Source organism: Solea senegalensis, linkage group LG6, assembly GCF_019176455.1.
Source record: "Solea senegalensis isolate Sse05_10M linkage group LG6, IFAPA_SoseM_1, whole genome shotgun sequence".
NCBI lineage: Eukaryota > Metazoa > Chordata > Actinopteri > Pleuronectiformes > Soleidae > Solea > Solea senegalensis.
Genome location: NC_058026.1, coordinates 7,618,855 through 7,634,622, shown reverse-complemented (window position 1 = coordinate 7,634,622; position 15,768 = coordinate 7,618,855). Strand labels below are relative to the sequence as shown.

General features: G+C 41.5%; 2 protein-coding genes across 5 annotated transcripts in view; one reads left to right on the top strand and one right to left on the bottom strand.

The window, feature by feature from the left end:
• The window catches only part of tsc2 (TSC complex subunit 2), a 24,521-nt gene extending 12,396 nt beyond the window's left edge, over positions 1 to 12,125 (bottom strand). For 3 of the 4 annotated variants that reach the window (XM_044027893.1, XM_044027895.1, XM_044027896.1), the window contains exons 1-25: positions 11,105 to 11,258; positions 8,994 to 9,166; positions 8,818 to 8,904; positions 8,575 to 8,685; positions 8,341 to 8,488; positions 7,709 to 7,826; positions 7,566 to 7,614; positions 7,093 to 7,218; positions 6,677 to 6,750; positions 6,428 to 6,554; positions 5,623 to 5,766; positions 5,054 to 5,191; positions 4,854 to 4,957; positions 4,651 to 4,732; positions 4,293 to 4,448; positions 4,086 to 4,205; positions 3,334 to 3,456; positions 3,131 to 3,237; positions 2,875 to 3,040; positions 2,678 to 2,800; positions 2,451 to 2,585; positions 2,082 to 2,271; positions 1,852 to 1,945; positions 1,667 to 1,769; positions 820 to 914 (exon numbers count right to left, since the gene is read on the bottom strand). In XM_044027893.1, the coding sequence (XP_043883828.1) occupies positions 820 to 914; positions 1,667 to 1,769; positions 1,852 to 1,945; positions 2,082 to 2,271; positions 2,451 to 2,585; positions 2,678 to 2,800; positions 2,875 to 3,040; positions 3,131 to 3,237; positions 3,334 to 3,456; positions 4,086 to 4,205; positions 4,293 to 4,448; positions 4,651 to 4,732; positions 4,854 to 4,957; positions 5,054 to 5,191; positions 5,623 to 5,766; positions 6,428 to 6,554; positions 6,677 to 6,750; positions 7,093 to 7,218; positions 7,566 to 7,614; positions 7,709 to 7,826; positions 8,341 to 8,488; positions 8,575 to 8,685; positions 8,818 to 8,904; positions 8,994 to 9,128 (2,855 nt within the window). In that variant the 5' untranslated portion in view covers positions 9,129 to 9,166; positions 11,105 to 11,258. Of the gene's footprint in view, positions 1 to 819; positions 915 to 1,666; positions 1,770 to 1,851; positions 1,946 to 2,081; positions 2,272 to 2,450; positions 2,586 to 2,677; positions 2,801 to 2,874; positions 3,041 to 3,130; positions 3,238 to 3,333; positions 3,457 to 4,085; positions 4,206 to 4,292; positions 4,449 to 4,650; positions 4,733 to 4,853; positions 4,958 to 5,053; positions 5,192 to 5,622; positions 5,767 to 6,427; positions 6,555 to 6,676; positions 6,751 to 7,092; positions 7,219 to 7,565; positions 7,615 to 7,708; positions 7,827 to 8,340; positions 8,489 to 8,574; positions 8,686 to 8,817; positions 8,905 to 8,993; positions 9,167 to 11,104; positions 11,259 to 12,060 lie in introns of those variants that run through there. The other variant, XM_044027894.1, reaches the window with a different exon arrangement.
• Positions 11,969 to 15,768, top strand: nthl1 (nth-like DNA glycosylase 1). Its single transcript, XM_044027897.1, has 6 exons — positions 11,969 to 12,259; positions 13,564 to 13,832; positions 13,915 to 14,085; positions 14,323 to 14,482; positions 14,686 to 14,791; positions 15,307 to 15,768. The coding sequence occupies exons 1-6, from the start codon at positions 11,989 to 11,991 to the stop codon at positions 15,596 to 15,598; spliced, it is 1,269 nt and encodes a 422-aa protein (XP_043883832.1). The 5' UTR covers positions 11,969 to 11,988; the 3' UTR covers positions 15,599 to 15,768.

The window sequence follows — 15,768 nt, the reverse complement described above, 5'->3', positions numbered from 1 at the left end:
GTGATGGCTGTGATTAATGTGTTAAAAAACACAATCTGTCACACAACAGCTACCGCCCACCCCCCCGACATCTCCCTGTGATCACCTGCACCGATCAAATTTGCTGCAAAGATGCTTTTACTAAACCGCATGAACGCGATAGAGACGATAAAGAGCCGACTGACATTCACAGCATGTACAGATGAGATTTACACTTTGCTGAGAAGAGTTTCCTTCCACATCTGAGTAAGAGGAAAAGTGTGTTTCTCATTGTGTAAGTGCACAAACGTGTGTTTACTGTGCTCTTAAAATAAATACATGGCGAGATGTGGCAGGGGGAGAAAGAGCAGCTGATAGTTTTTTTTACCCATGCTCACCATCTACATGTACTTTAATAGGCTATCAATGGTGGTCACAGTAACACAAACACCTGGAAAATATAATACAATAAATAAATAATTAAGAATTAACAGAAAAATAGAGTTATTACCTCGTTAAAATTGTATTTTACAGGTGTTTGTGTTATTTTGTCATCCCCCATAGGTCAAAAATATGAGAATAAACATTCAAATAAAGACAAATCGTGGCAGAATGAGAATACGTTTGAAAATATGGGAAAGCATACACAATAAATAAATAAATGAATAAATAAATAAAATAATGATCACCATGGCAACCAAGGTGGAGTCACTGCAACCATTACACCACAGTACCAGTCATGCTGAGTCCCTTGTTACCTTGGCAACCCCAACCCTCAAACACAATAAGGGCCACACAGTCCATTTCGTGGCTCTTCCGCAGCAGCGTACGTGTTTGTGAATGTGTGCACTTATGCTTTACCTCTTGGGTCTTTCATTAAGGCTGGTGCTTCGAGCGCGAAATGGACTCTGCTCATGACCGTCATCGAACGGCAACAGGGCATTGGAACGCAAGCCCTGCAGAAAGACACAAATGATTGGGGCTGCATTAAAAAGAATGTCAAAAGACTTCAGTGTGAGGCTCAGCACTTTTAAAATGTTACATCACACAGATTAGGTTATGGAGGCTTCATAAGATTCTTGCAAAAAAATCAGACAAGAAGCTCTATATACCACTCTAACGTGTCCTTTAAATATGAAACAAAGCTGGGCGACATCGGCATAGCCTGGCTCTGCCCAAAGGCAACTTGTATGAAACAGTTTTCAATGTACTGGGGCTTTTTCCTTGAGTGTGATCTTCTGATTAATGTTTCTCTTCTGTTCTTCTCAGCGTGTAAACACTATCAGGCTCCAGTTTTCTTAATGCTAAGCTTAATGCCCCTTTAGATTCTGCACAGAAGAAACCGAGTAGTACAGATCTAAAAGGTATCAGACAAATGATGCCCCGAGTCCCTTCTTTACAAGATTGAATAATAAAGAGTTATGAAAGGTTGCTTTATATAAACCAAAAAGCTCCACAAGTGTGAAATGTTCTGTTGGACGAGGTGAAACGTACATTAATGACATTGATTAGCAGTTGCATGTTATGCTTTTTCTTTCAAACCAAATTGTGTTGTGTTGTGTTGTATTCGTCATCTTCTCTTTCACTTCTGCATGCTGTGTTTCAGTGGTTGACAATGAGGAATTGTGGAAGCTGTGAGACTGAAAGATTTGTCTCACGAGTTACAGGAAGAAAAAAAAGGTCCATAAAAGTACAAAACAGGACACACCTTTGTGATGTACTGAACAAAGTCTTTGCGAAAGGGAAGTCTGCAGCGTATAAACCACATGGCGATCACATGATGGGCCAGAGACACGATGTACTGATTGAACCTGATGGAAAGAAACAAAATGGTCAGAGAACATCTGTGTGAAAATAAAACTGCATTAGTGTGCATTATGTACGGGAACTTACTTGGAGGGATTAGTGTAGGGTAGGGAGATGGCAAACACACTGACATACTGCTCAGCTACAAAGTTGGCATAGAGATGGGGCAGACGCACCAGCGCTATGAGACAGAATGGAAGAACGATAAGTTAATCCAGACATTTTGTTTTCTATCTGTGAGAGAAAACCTGACGTGAGATTGAACATTCACCGAACAACAACTGAATATGTTTTGAGAAAAGCTTTTTAGTACTCACTGGAGAGGAACTCAAGCATAGGAGATGCCATGGCAACAGTGGCAGAGATGTGGGTGAGCTTGACAATAAGAGCGGGCAGAAGCTTGATCATGATGTCAGGCATCTCCACAGTGCACATTGTCAGAGCCACTACACACTGCTTGGCACAGCGGTAAATGAGGCCAGTCTCAAGGCATTGAACCAGCTCTCTCTTCAAAAGAGAAAGGTAATTAACCTCACATAATTCAGTTGTATGAGCTGATTCTCTGCTACTCCATGCGTGTGCGTAGAACTGCTACTTAATCTGAAAAATTAGGTTATGTGTGACACAAAGAAACCACCCATGAAGGTGTTCTTGATCCAAACCTTACCACATCTTATTTTATTCACCTGTCGAGACTGCTCCAGATAGTTGTGGTAAGAGGTGATCGCCGTGAGGACAGGAACCACCGCCAGCTGAACGTCAGTGCGGGAAAACCCTTCCGGAGTTTTCCTCAAGCGCTCCGAGATCAGACGGTCTGTCACCTACACGCGCAGAGAAAGGGAAGAACAGTGCGTCACATCCATGCACACTTGTGAATGTAAGTGTGCATGGATGTGTTCCGATTTTCAAATACCATGCAGCAGAGTGTAGAGCAGAGTTGGTCCAAGTTGCATGGCGATGTGAGCAGCAGCACTTTGTACTGCAGCATCCATGGCAGCTTGTCAAGAACAAGCTTTAACACCTTCCAATCTGTCTCCTGCAAGAAAAAAATCAAAGTTGAATTACTTTAAGAAAGCAGGGGAATCAGAGTGTGTGTGTGTGTGTGTGTACCATCTTAAGGGACTGCAGGAGGACACTGAAAGCAGGTGCGTAGGGCAGGTACGCTGAGCGAATAGAGGTTGTTGAAGGGGGAGGAGCAGCAGGGGGAGCTGGGCTCCCAGCAGGAGGAGATATTGAGCCTGTTGGCTTCTTTTCACTGACTCGCTTTTCTGGCTCCCTAAAACACAACAACACACAGAAATGGGATTTTATATCAGATACCTGCAGATAAGAGCTGTGGTTCCAGTACATTTATGCACGTCCTTACCCTGTGTCACAGTGGCAGTAAGGGCTGAACCTTATGACTCCATCTTTGTTGGGGACTCCGAGACGGTGAAGAGAGTCTGCACGCATCATCAAGAAGAAGTCAAACACCTGAGGGAGGAGAGCAAGTGAAAAGGGAAATAAGGTACATGCATCCCCATTTGTAGTAAGAGATCAACAAACGTGTACAGAATAAATTGCTCCTACCTGTAGTCTAATACTGGATGCAATAACTGATAAATACTTGTTCTTGTAGTGAAGCTGCAGGTGGCTGATAAGCAACTCATAAACACGACCAGCATGACTGGCTGGTAGGCTGTAAAGTTTGCTCTGCCAGAAGAGAAAAAGAAGGTTCATACCACACACTCATGTTTCCGACAAATTTGCCGTTTCTCCATGAGATAACTTCAAGTTTACTGATATATATATATATATATATATATATATATATATATATATATATATATATATATATATACACATACACACACATACACACACACACATATGACATATGACACGTTTATTAATTCTACCTGCCAGCTCTTGTATCACTCTGATCAGTATCGGTCCATTTTTTTTTTTTTTTGAATGTATATCTGTGCTGCTTTTTTATGAAGGTGTGGCTTTAATTGTAGAGGAAGACATTTTTAATTTCCTTTTACAGAGGACACGCACAACCTGGGGTGTTTGAATGCGAATCCTACAAGTGGTTCAGGTTTGGTGTAAAAGCAGCCTGTAGCACTGCAACCATGAAGACCAAAGCTATATCATGTGACCATGTTTTTATTATCATAGTAATATCATATCATGGCATAAGTATCGTTTTAGCCACTAGCGATTCCCACTCCTATTTTCCTATTTCCACTTCTGTCACTAAGTGTCCAGTAATGGATTATAAATAAAATCTTGTCACTTTGATAGAGCTAGCCCTTAAGTACTTCAAGTGTGGTGTCTACCTGAAGGATTTCCAGCAAGCCCAGTATAGCAGTCCTAACATCCTCCATAGGAGACTCTGCTGTGGGGTCTCTTTCGGTAACCTCCAGGGGCCCTGAACACACCAAAGAGCGACTGGCCACCTGGAAAGAAAGTAACAAACACTGGGATGTTGCGTCTCGTCTCTGCTAAAATGTGGAAAACTGGCAGGTAAAAGTCAGACTGTGCACCCGCTCTATAATGTCCAGTAGACTGGTGAAGTGGTGTGTGTTGCAGCCCTCAGCGAGGTCCACCAGCAGCTGGGTGGCCTGTTTTCTAACAGCCAGGTCACGGTCTTCAGCTATCCCACTTAGCTGTGGGATCACCACCATTTCAATCAACTCATCCTGGAAAGCGTTAATAAAATCAACAACAAAAGTGATGTTTACGTAGATCCAGTCATCTGAGGAAAGAGTCATAAACCACACAACAGCAAAAGAGTAACACAGGGCATACAATAACAATAAACCTGCATCTCCACAATATGAATACATATGACACAGGGCAAAAATATACAGTATGTGAACAACTGTGTGTAGGTGTACAGACCTCGTATAGCTGCCGGTTGGTGCTGAGAACAAAGGACAGGATGTGAAGCACCTTGATTCTTATCACACTACGAATCTCGTTCCTTTCAGAGAGACAGCGGGATAAAAGAAACAGATGAATAGACAGCAGGGATGTGACAAGACAGTGATCAGATCAGATCATAAAAAAAATCATCAGTCAGTCAGCCCTTCTGTCTGTCTGACCTGAAAAACTTTTCCATGAGACGGTGAAGGCTCTGAATCCAGCCATCCTTGGCTGGCTGGATGGACTGGGCCCTGTAGGAGATGAGGGTCAGCACTGATGCATCCTATCAAATGAAGAATACCATGATTACAAAAGGATGCCACAGTAGGTAAGAGGATTAAACAAGACAAGACAGGATGGTACAGAGAGAGAGACTAACGGGTCTTTTGTCAGCACATTTCTCCACCAGACTGAAGAACTTCTCTGTGGAGCCGTGGTAACCATTCTGCTCGTATAGCTCCTCCACTGTGGTCAGCAGCTCGTAGACGATGGCCTTTAACTCTGCACTGCCTATTGTCTGACAAAATAGATGAGAAAGGCCACTTGAGCATGTTAGAACTGTAATTGTACCGTGTGATTGTGTGTTTATGTGACCAGTAGTGTGCAAAACTCTTAGGCCACCATTAGATTTGAAAATAAAAACAGCTTCCTACAGGTTAAATCTGCATGTATTTAGTTTGACCTACCCTTAGATTCAAACAACACCACAACCCTAGCACTCTTAAAACTGGAGTGCAAATGTTATTGGTGAAAAACCTGTGTTTGTCCAACTATTTCATGTAGAAAACTATCTGCTGTGAAAGAGGTCTACTGTGCCAGGTTTTTTCAAGAAAGCTTGAGCATTACTTTACTCCAAATGCCAACAATTATCACAGAATCTGACAGACATAAAAACAGCAAAGCTGGTGGCGCCTTGATACTTTTGCACAGGACTGTCTGTGTGTGAACCTGGATCTGCTGCAGCAGTCGCTCTATGATGCCCAGCAGGATGTCCCAGGTGACCACCTGCAGCTCCTTCCCATACTTCTTGATCAGCCTGGTGATGGAGAGGACGATTTCATAGGACACCACCTCATTGGCACATGACATGGCCTGTGTCAGATGTCAGACACAAACAGTCACCACAACAGATTTTTAGCTTCATGATATCACACAAAATTTACAATTTCACACTGTCCTCTATATAGTCAAGTGTCATCAACTAGGATGACAAATGTTCCCACTGTCCCACTGAATACTGTTGACAGAAAACATAGATTACATTTTTGTACTTTTCTATTTCCATATTTATGTTTGGTAACACTTTATATCAGGGATCACATATATAGCATTAACTAGGTTCTTACTAACAAGCGTAGCATACTAGCCCTTTATTAGTAAATATTAAGCACGTATTAACACCTTATTTAGAAAAAATCTTAATTCATGTCGTAATAGAGGTAGAATAAGGTGTTAATAATAACTAATAAAGGGCTAGTATGCTACATATATACGTTAGTAAGCACGTAGTTCATGGTGAATATGTGTTCCCAATATAAAGTGTTACCTTATGTTTTTACTGACATTATGAGAGTTAAAATGGTTACGTTTTCTCAAGACAAAATGATTATTCAAATGACAGTAAACGGACTATATTTAGATTTGGACTAAACAAAAAGGTTTTCTGTGACTTCCTACCAACTACGCATTAAGTAGTTAGGCAACGTAATTTGCCATTTTTGTGCATGTGTGTTTGTAGAAGGCGTGTTTCTACCTTGTAGAAAGATGGCAGGACCAATGTGGGTGTGTTTTTGAGGGCTGGAAGTCTGTGTGCGCCCCACAGTGCCATTCCAACAAAAAATACTGCTCCTCTTAACAATGGTGCATCCTCCATGTACACCCTGGTGAAAATTGCAGGTAGTTAATGAGGACCAGGAGAACCACATGCACTCCCCACAGCAATGTAATAAATGTTCATATATGCTTAATGTGCACAGATACATGACATGAGCCAAAGCGATACCTTTCCTCCATAATGCGGCACATGGTGTAAATAGCACTGTGGCCAAGGTGAGTCCCCAACACCTTCCTCATCAGCTGGAGAGGCAGAAAGAACAGAGGGGAGGAAGATCAGGATTGTGAATGATGTTCCATTAAACTAGAGTCTTATAGTGTGTTTGCAAAAATAATTTAAAGTGCATAAAAATGAACAAATACAAATAAAAACGATGAATGAATAATTTTCAATAACTCAAATAATAAAATACAGAAATGAATGAATTAATTAATTAATAAATACAATAATTGTACTGATATTATTCATTCATTGTTTTATTTATTCATTTATCTCTGTATTTATTAAGAATTGTTTTAGTTATTTATCTATCTATACATTTGTCATTGTTTGCATGCCTGTGTAAGTATGTGTTCTCCGCTCACCTTCCAGCAAGATTCACAAAACTCCTTGACATTGACAGTACGACACAGTGTGATTATGAAGACGGTGAGAGAGTCTGAGGGCAGGCAGTTGTAGCACACCACTGCATCCAGGACTTGTAGTGCAACCTGGTTAAATATAAAGGCATAGAAGTGGATATGTTTAACGGTATTTGTGGTGTTTCAAAACCTGGAGACGACAGGAAATATAAGCATGTTGATAATAAAGCCTCACAGTTTAACACTCTACTGGAAAGTCAGAAAAACACAGGTTTCTTAAAGGACAGTCTGCTGTGGCGACATTTATCCTGAGTATGAAAAGGTCCTTTTTCACATTTACCTGATGATTTAGGTTTGCTTTATTTATGATGGCTCTGGATCAGTGATTAGCACACTTGGCTAAATCTGCAGAGTTCTAACAGGGCAGAGTGTAGTCTTAAAGGCAAACGAAAAGCCAAGTAAAAACAAATACTTACCTCAATATCTGTTGAAGATGTTGTTCTATTGCACAGAAGACAAATTTTCCTAAAAAGGCAACAGAACAGGAAAGACAAAAAAACTGTTACAACAGTTCAATAAGAAAAGGAAACAAAATTGGATATCACTCAGTCATACTTACTGGACCATGATCGAGACATTTTGGTCCAGGTAGCAGCTGTTGAACTTCACCAGATTTACAAGAACATGGAGAAAGTCAGACGTGAGGCCTATGTCCATCCACAGGAGGACAAAGCGTGCTGGGAATGCAAAGAACAACAGCATACCAGTAAATCAGGTGTTTAAAAAGACCATTGACACCTTCACAAGTTACAACTATAATTGCAAAAAAAATATTAAAAGGTAGCCTTTTAAATTTTTAATCCTCTTAGTCCACCATGTTGTGCTGCCCAATTTTACACATGTTTTTATTACCTACAGGCCACCGTAGGTTCTCCAACACACACAGAAGTTAAGGGTGAGGTGCATTAATTTGATGCAACTTCATAACAAGATGCAATTAAATCCTACACACTGGATCTTCAGAAAACAAGCTTAAAAAGTTATAGATCATCTATAAACAACATAACAGTTATTCATCACAACAGTATGAAAACATCAGTTTGAACATCAGATTAAAGTCTGTTTGCATGCTTGTTCTGCATTTGACAGTGAAATATAACTTTGCACTGCTGATTATATGCTGTTATAACATTGTAAAACGATAAGGTTGGTGAACCAGGTGACAAATGTGTGTGGTTCACTTAGTTTTACCTATGTCTTCCTCCAGATAGGTGATGTCTTTTCCATTTTCTGTTAAAGCTTTAAAAACCTCCAGTCTATCAGATAGGTCTTCATTGCTGGGTTGGTAGTCTCTGATCACCTTGAAAAAGTAGGCTCTCAGTGGGCCGAGGCGCTCACCCTATACATAAACAGTTAATATGTTGTTCAGAAATAACAAGACCATTGTTTGCATCTTGGACTTGAGTTTATGTCAATATAGTATACCTGTCCCTGTATAATGGCCCTCAGTAGCTGCAGGACAGCATGTCTGGCCTCAAGTGGCTGCTCTGGAGTCAGCATGTCCACCACAGATTTCCATACCGCCTCCACTGCATTCTGAAAACACACACACACACACACACACACACACACATATTACCTATATGTGTATATATTTGCACAGTTAAACAAACTCAGATGACTGCACATTCTCCTGCATCACAATATGAAGCCCCAGGGCAGACTCACCTCCTCAAATTTTTTTGTTTTGGCAAGGTCGCAGACATGATTCATCATACGAACTCTGTTACTAAGACCACAGTCTGGCTGTAGTTCCTGAAAGTCACAGAGGAGCAGAGTAAGGTCACGCAAAACCTGACAGATTCAACACCATGTTGAGTGAGAGTGCGTGTGAATGAGCAGACCTTTATGATTTCAATTGTGATTATGAATTCTGATGATTTTGCATCTGATTGTTTGCTGGGGGGGCGAGTTGTTCCTAGCCCAAAAATCCCCTTGACCTTATCCTTAAGGCTCTCCTTACTCGGCTGCTTATTCATGTCCTGGGCTGGATCGCTGATGAGTGTGGGACTGACAGCTGCCAAAGGAAACAATAACATGTTTAAAAACGTATTATTTAATTCACAATAAAGCCTCAGGGCAAGGTGGTAAATCAACATTTTTCTAAAACAGATCTTCAAGTAGCCTGACAGCCAGAAACGGGATGGGAAGCATGTCATTTTACATGACAGTACTACATTTAGAAATTTTAGCATCACCATTACAAATCAGTTTTGAAAGTATTCTGCATATTGGGTTGTATGAAATATGGCCAAAATAGTTATCACAATAAAAGTGACAAATCGGGCAATACCAATAAGTATCTACTAAAGTTTAGCTCCTGAATGAAACTTGAAAAAACTTCAATGGAGAAGAAAAAAACATTTCACACATCGGAGGCAAAACGTAATGGCAGTTATGTGTTGTGTCCTAAAGTGTGTTTGCACAGTGCATAAACTTTGCATTGGTATATACTGAATCTTTGTTAATTGAAAAAATACTGAAAGATACATATAATTATTGCCTAGCCCGAGTTGTATGTCACTGAACTCAAATGCATAAAACAGCTGAGTGCATTCTGAGTCATATCAGTGCTTACAAAATGAAGAAATGCTGCATCAAAATGCAACTACAGTTTCATGACAATGTGCTGAATGGGACACATCATCAGCGATGGAGGTTATTGGGTGTTTATGGTCGCAACATTACACACCAACACCCAGGCGACCCAGTCGGGGTTGATCAAGCCCCTACTTGCATCCCAGGCTGCAGCAACAGCAGATCAGCGCTAGTCCAAAGCCATCTGGTAGCTTTCTCTGTGGCTTCACTTGTGGATCCCATTGCCCCCTTTTTGGCAGCTCCCTCACAATGCCACGAAGAATGACTTTCTACAACGCCTCTACAGCCAACCATTTTGGTTCACATTGGGTCTTCCACTGTCCTCTGCACTAACACATCTGCACCAGCACCTGGTACTTTGCACGTTCACTCTTCCTCAACACACTCTTCCCAGGGCACAGTGAGTTATAGAATGACCAGTGTTGTTTTCTTGACTAAGATATGATGATCATGTCTGGCCAGAGCCAGAAACTTAGGCTACTTGCTGAAATCCATCAGCAGCTGCAAGTCAGGGGCTGTGTGCAATGGGCCAAATTTTGTTATGGGCTGTGGATGTGCTTCCTCACCTGCCCTCAAAAAAGGTGATGTACTTCTTTGTAGCACTTGCTGGATTTGATGGCTAAAACTATGCTCTCAGCAAATGCTTTGATCACTTGGTCATGCAAATCATAAGAAAACTGTAGATGCAGCAATTTTGAACTGCTCCCCTCAAGAGGGCATTTAGGTCTCCCACAATCCACAATAATCTCTACAATTGTTATACGGTCTTCCTCTCTACATTGTCTTTGTTTAGATTTTAAATTAAAGTCTTGGTTCTATGTGGAGGCAAAGACAGTTTTCAAGACTGCGGACTCTAAAGTAGAAAAGGTTATAACTTCCCCTCAACATATGTAGTGGATTCCCTAAATTACAATGCAAGAGTGTAGTTTGGAGTCTCAGTCTGACTGTGTAAACACGGAGTGGGGTGAGGAGGAAGAAGAGGAAGATGAGGTAGTAGAAGAGGGAGGGGGCAGGTTTGAAGAATCTGCTGTCATGTGGACTTGACAGAGACAGAGAGGAGGGAGATGAGCAGGCAGACAACGGCTGTTCTGTTTAAGTTCAACAACAACAACCACAGCAGTTCAAGGTAGCCTCCTACAGCCAATCATAACCGTGAACGCACCACGACAACAAAATGACATATTCTATAACCAGTATAAATACACAATGGCGTTACTGAAACGCTAACGACGCTTTTTTTTACATTGACTGTCACAGACTAGCTTTCTTTGATATTCAATATCTGTTAGTCTATAAATCAACAACGCCGCCGCCGCCGTCTCAACCTACCCTCCCACCTCATACCCTCTCACCTCACCTCGCTAAAGTTGAGCCGCTCTTGCTTTCATTGAGTCAGCGCTTCGTCCACTCGCACCAAACTGAGCAGATCTATGACTGTCTGCAGCTGGAGGCTCGTTCTGGTCCAAGCTCAGTCCTCCACTCCTCAACCGGATGTTACAGAAATGACGTAACAGGAGCACTTCCGACAAAAACACGTTTGTCGCGGTCGCTCATGGGTAATGTAGTTGTAAGCGAGCTGGTTCGTGAACTATGCTAAACTTCTTTGGTCGCGCTTTCATGTGCTGTAACAATTTTATAAACGTAATGCCTATACGATAGCATGATCCTGTTGGCTTCTCCCACATTCCAGTTAGACTATGTCAGAGTCAAATAAAACGTATGCATTAGTAAATTCCCTGAAACGCTACTCAACTGTAAAGTTAGCCAGCAGCTAACTAAACGAGCTAACGATGGTGAAGCTGGTTTCTTATTAATGAGAAGCTGCACCTTGACCATGCTGCCTGTGAGTGGGGCTAGTGGACCACAACTGTGTGACTGACTGGGTCACACTTCATAAAACAAATCACACCATTCATTAAATGATGTTCAATCTTTTACGTAACAAGCGAAATGTTTTGAAATGCAAAACACACTCTGGCTAGTTTGTCCATGTTTGTTTAAATATTAAAAGAAGTTGCAAGTATTTGTTGTCTTTTCCCACCCTGCTACTTACTGTTTGCTTATCTTAATATAGTATTCGCTTACACCATTATTACATACCTTATTCTTGGCAACTCAGAAATCTTGGCAACTCAGAAATATTAAATTACATATTATTAGTTAATATTAACTTATTTCAACTCCTCTGCTTCCTTCTTGACCAGGGACGACGAACGAGAAGCCAACTTCAGTTTCACGTGAATGCCTCAGGTCTACAGCAGCAGCACGAGTGTCTGTTATGCAGTGTGTCGTCTCATAATGACGTCTCCTTACTTTTCACGGAGCAGCTCCGTTGTTACTCGGAGTGGAAATCGAACCGCCGGCCGTACAGCGAGAGACGCGGCCTCTCTGGGCTTCAAACTCGCCAGCAGTCTGAGGACCGTGGACCCAAACTCCACCGTGGCAGTGAAGGTGGAGGTGGAGGAGGCGAAGATCTCCGAGCAAGGACCCTCCTCGGCCCCCTTATCAGCGGGTAATGTTGCGTACAGCAGCACACACACACACACATAGACACTGAACACATAAAGCATATTACTATCACACCACTATATTACTAGGACACCACTACCACCAGATGTCGGATTAGATAACAGGACGCTACAGACTTGTACAGAATGCAAGCATTAATTCATTTATCTTCTACATTTTATCCTCCATATGAGGGTTTATCCCCTTAGGGCAATTCAGCTTCCACAATTTTCTTAATATCATCACCTTTCCCTGGACAGGTGCATTCACTGAGCACATGGTGCACACTGTTTGGTGTGTCTGACAAATGGTCATTTGATTTATTAAAACTGTGGAGTTGCAAAATCATTTCCAGCTGAGTTGTGCTTACACGGTCCCTTACTTGTCCATATCCTGCTCAGTTTGGGGCTGCGCTTCATGGTTTTAGATTATAGATTATTTCAAATTAAATTGTAAATCCTTATTTTGAAAAGAGAGGAGGAAGGAGGGAGGGAGGGAGGGGAGTGCAGAGCAGTGTGATGGGGCGTGGTCCTCTAGTGAAATCTGACACTGAGTGTGTTTACATGTATGTTAAAAGTGTATGTATGTTTCGTCGGACTAAGGCAGTAATTCTGTTGTTTTGTAATGTCACGTAAATCCAATCCAATCCAACTTTATTTATAAAGCACTTTATAAAAAACAACAACAGCTGAAACAAAGTGCTAACAGACCTGGATAATGCAATTCATAGTTTGGTTACTCCTGCATGTCCTGAGGACGAAATTATTAGCCCCCATATGAAAATGTCATTGTTTTAAAAGTATTTCCCAAGTGCTCTTAAATGGTGAATTTTACACACTTTCACTTATTTTTCCTTAAAAAGTTTATTTTTTAATAACCTTTCTCATGTATTTATCAATATTTAGTTTCTACCTTTTCGCTTATATTAAGCTCAGTGTAGCCTGGGTTTCAGGTTGAGTTTTCATGGTGACTGAGGTACATGAAAAAACAACTTTCCCAGTTTTTTGATAGCCGACTGGCCTGTGCTGAATCCTGCACCTGAGCTCCATCTGCGCCCTTGGAATGACCAAGAACTGCAGCTGTGATCCAGATCATGTGTTACAACAGCAGTGGTATTGAAGCCGTTGTTGTACGGAGCATTTCTAGACAATTGTAGGCTGCTATAGCAGAATAGGAATGTACAAAATGTTGGGCGAAGTGTGCACAAGTTGTTTTTGTCATCTTTATGCTTAGTTTTTAAACCAGATAATAATGTTTACTCACTTAAGATCATGTACATCTCACCGTCTCTTCTCTGTACTGATTCAGACGGGAGCCAAGAACTCCTCCATCAGGCCAGAGTGCAGCCCAAAACAGAAACAGACGCTCTACCGCTGTCTTCACACAGTCGTAGGAGGAGACAGCTGAAGGTGGAATATGACAAGGCTGATGGCGTTACACCGGTGAAAACAGAACAATGGGAACCTCACGACTGGAAAAAACAATTAGGGTTCATCCGTGAGATGAGGAGCGGGCGCAATGCACCCGTAGATAACATGGGAGCAGAGAAATGCTACGACGCTGAAGCCCCCGCACATGTAGGTGATGTTTAGATCTCAACATATCAACATATCAACATAAGTCAAACTGATATCTCTGTCATTGGTTTTGTCTGCACAGGTGAGACGGTTTCAGGTGTTGGTGTCTCTCATGCTGTCCAGTCAGACCAAGGACCAGGTGACAGCATCAGCTATGCAGAGGCTGCGAGCACACGGCTGCACTGTGGAAAATATACTCCACACCGATGATGACACTCTGGGAAAACTTATCTACCCCGTCGGCTTCTGGAGGGTAACACAAAATACTGTAACTCTGCATACTTGTATCACTTCACATGAAAACTCCAGTGTGTAACTTCTGTCGTTAGTTTCTCAAGACTTACCTCAGGTGAGCCTGCAGATGACTCTAGGTCCATATTCCAACAGTTCTCTTTAAACGTGTGTTTTGGTATCTCACTACCACACTTATATTTAGTTATGCAGAGTACCAGGGTTAATTCCTTTTTTTCCCCAACCGAATCTTCTTCAGAGTAAAGTCAAGTATATGAAGCTGACGTCAGCAATGCTGCAGAAGGATTTTGGAGGAGACATCCCAAACAGCGTGGAGGGGCTGGTGCGTCTGCCGGGAATTGGACCAAAGATGGCTCACCTGGCCATGGACATCGCCTGGGACCAGGTGTCTGGAATAGGTAAGGACTCACTGTTGAAACCACTTCCCAATACAAACACAGCCACCTGTGATTCAAATAGAATAAAATACATATATAATGTAGCTGATGACTGAACTTCTTCAGTCAATAATCATCACTTTGTGCTAAAGTAGTGCTATATTCATGTCTATGTAGCAGTGTTTCATTAATCGTATATTTTTATAAATGCTCTATTTGTATAGGTGTGGACACACATGTGCACCGAATCTCCAATAGGCTGGGCTGGCTCAGGAAGACGACCAAGAACCCGGAGGAAACACGCAAGGCCCTGGAGGAGTGGTTGCCCCGGTAACAGCATGACTAGTTACTAGAGCTGCAACTAACAATTATTTTCCTGATTAATCATTTGGTCCTTAAAATGTCAGAAAACCTTTAAAAATGTTGATTGGTGTTTGTCAAACCTGGAAATGATGATGTTCCCAAATGTCTTGTTTTGTCCACAAACCAAAATTATTGACTTTTAATGATTTCTTTGTTATCCAGAGCAAAGAAATTAAGAAAATATTCAAATTTAAGAAGCTTAAACTATCGGAAATCTTGTTTTAATCATGAAAACATCTTCAAACCAATTAATCGATTATTAAATTGGTGTTGATTAATTTAGTAATCCATTAATAATTGATTAATTGTGTCAGCTGTACGAGTTATTAATGGCCAACACATTTTTAAAGATCAAAATCTTAGAAACACACACCAAATTAGTGGCTTTGGCAGGGGTTGGTTGCCCTTCAACTGAATGGTTAAAACAAATCAGTGATTAAAAGTGTCCTTGAGCTGACCCTCACACACTCTGTTTTGTTTAGGGAGCTGTGGAGTGAGATTAACTGGCTGCTGGTGGGTTTTGGACAGCAGGTTTGTCTACCAGTCAACCCTCTCTGCTCAGTGTGTCTGAACCAGCACAGCTGTCCTTCTGCATTCAAGAACTCTCCTACCAAGAGGCCTAAAGCCAGAACCCCACGCTCTCCACGCACAATATCTCCCTTTAAAGCAAAAACTGAACCTGAGCAGGAAAATGCAGTCAAAGGTGAGAGGACAATAAAGGAGCCCACACCTGTTTCCCCCGCTGCACAAAGAAGGAGGAGTAAAAACAAGTGAACATTGATTCAAGTTTTTGTCCGAGTTGTGACCAGATGTTGGACACAAATGAACATATCCATATAAGCTAAACACTGTGCGTATAATTCATTTACAGTCCACATTAGATTCACTATTTTTGTATACCTCTTAGGGTTTTTTTACCAAATAAAAATTGTGCAAAAAATGGA

Bases quoted from the DNA above. Each gene is read 5' to 3' on its own strand.
- nthl1 (XM_044027897.1), top strand. From the start codon at position 11,989: ATGCCTCAGGTCTACAGCAGCAGCACGAGTGTCTGTTATGCAGTGTGT. The intron at 13,833-13,914 runs GTAGGTGATGTT...TTGTCTGCACAG, and splicing joins ACGCTGAAGCCCCCGCACAT to GTGAGACGGTTTCAGGTGTT. The intron at 14,483-14,685 runs GTAAGGACTCAC...CTATTTGTATAG, and splicing joins GGACCAGGTGTCTGGAATAG to GTGTGGACACACATGTGCAC.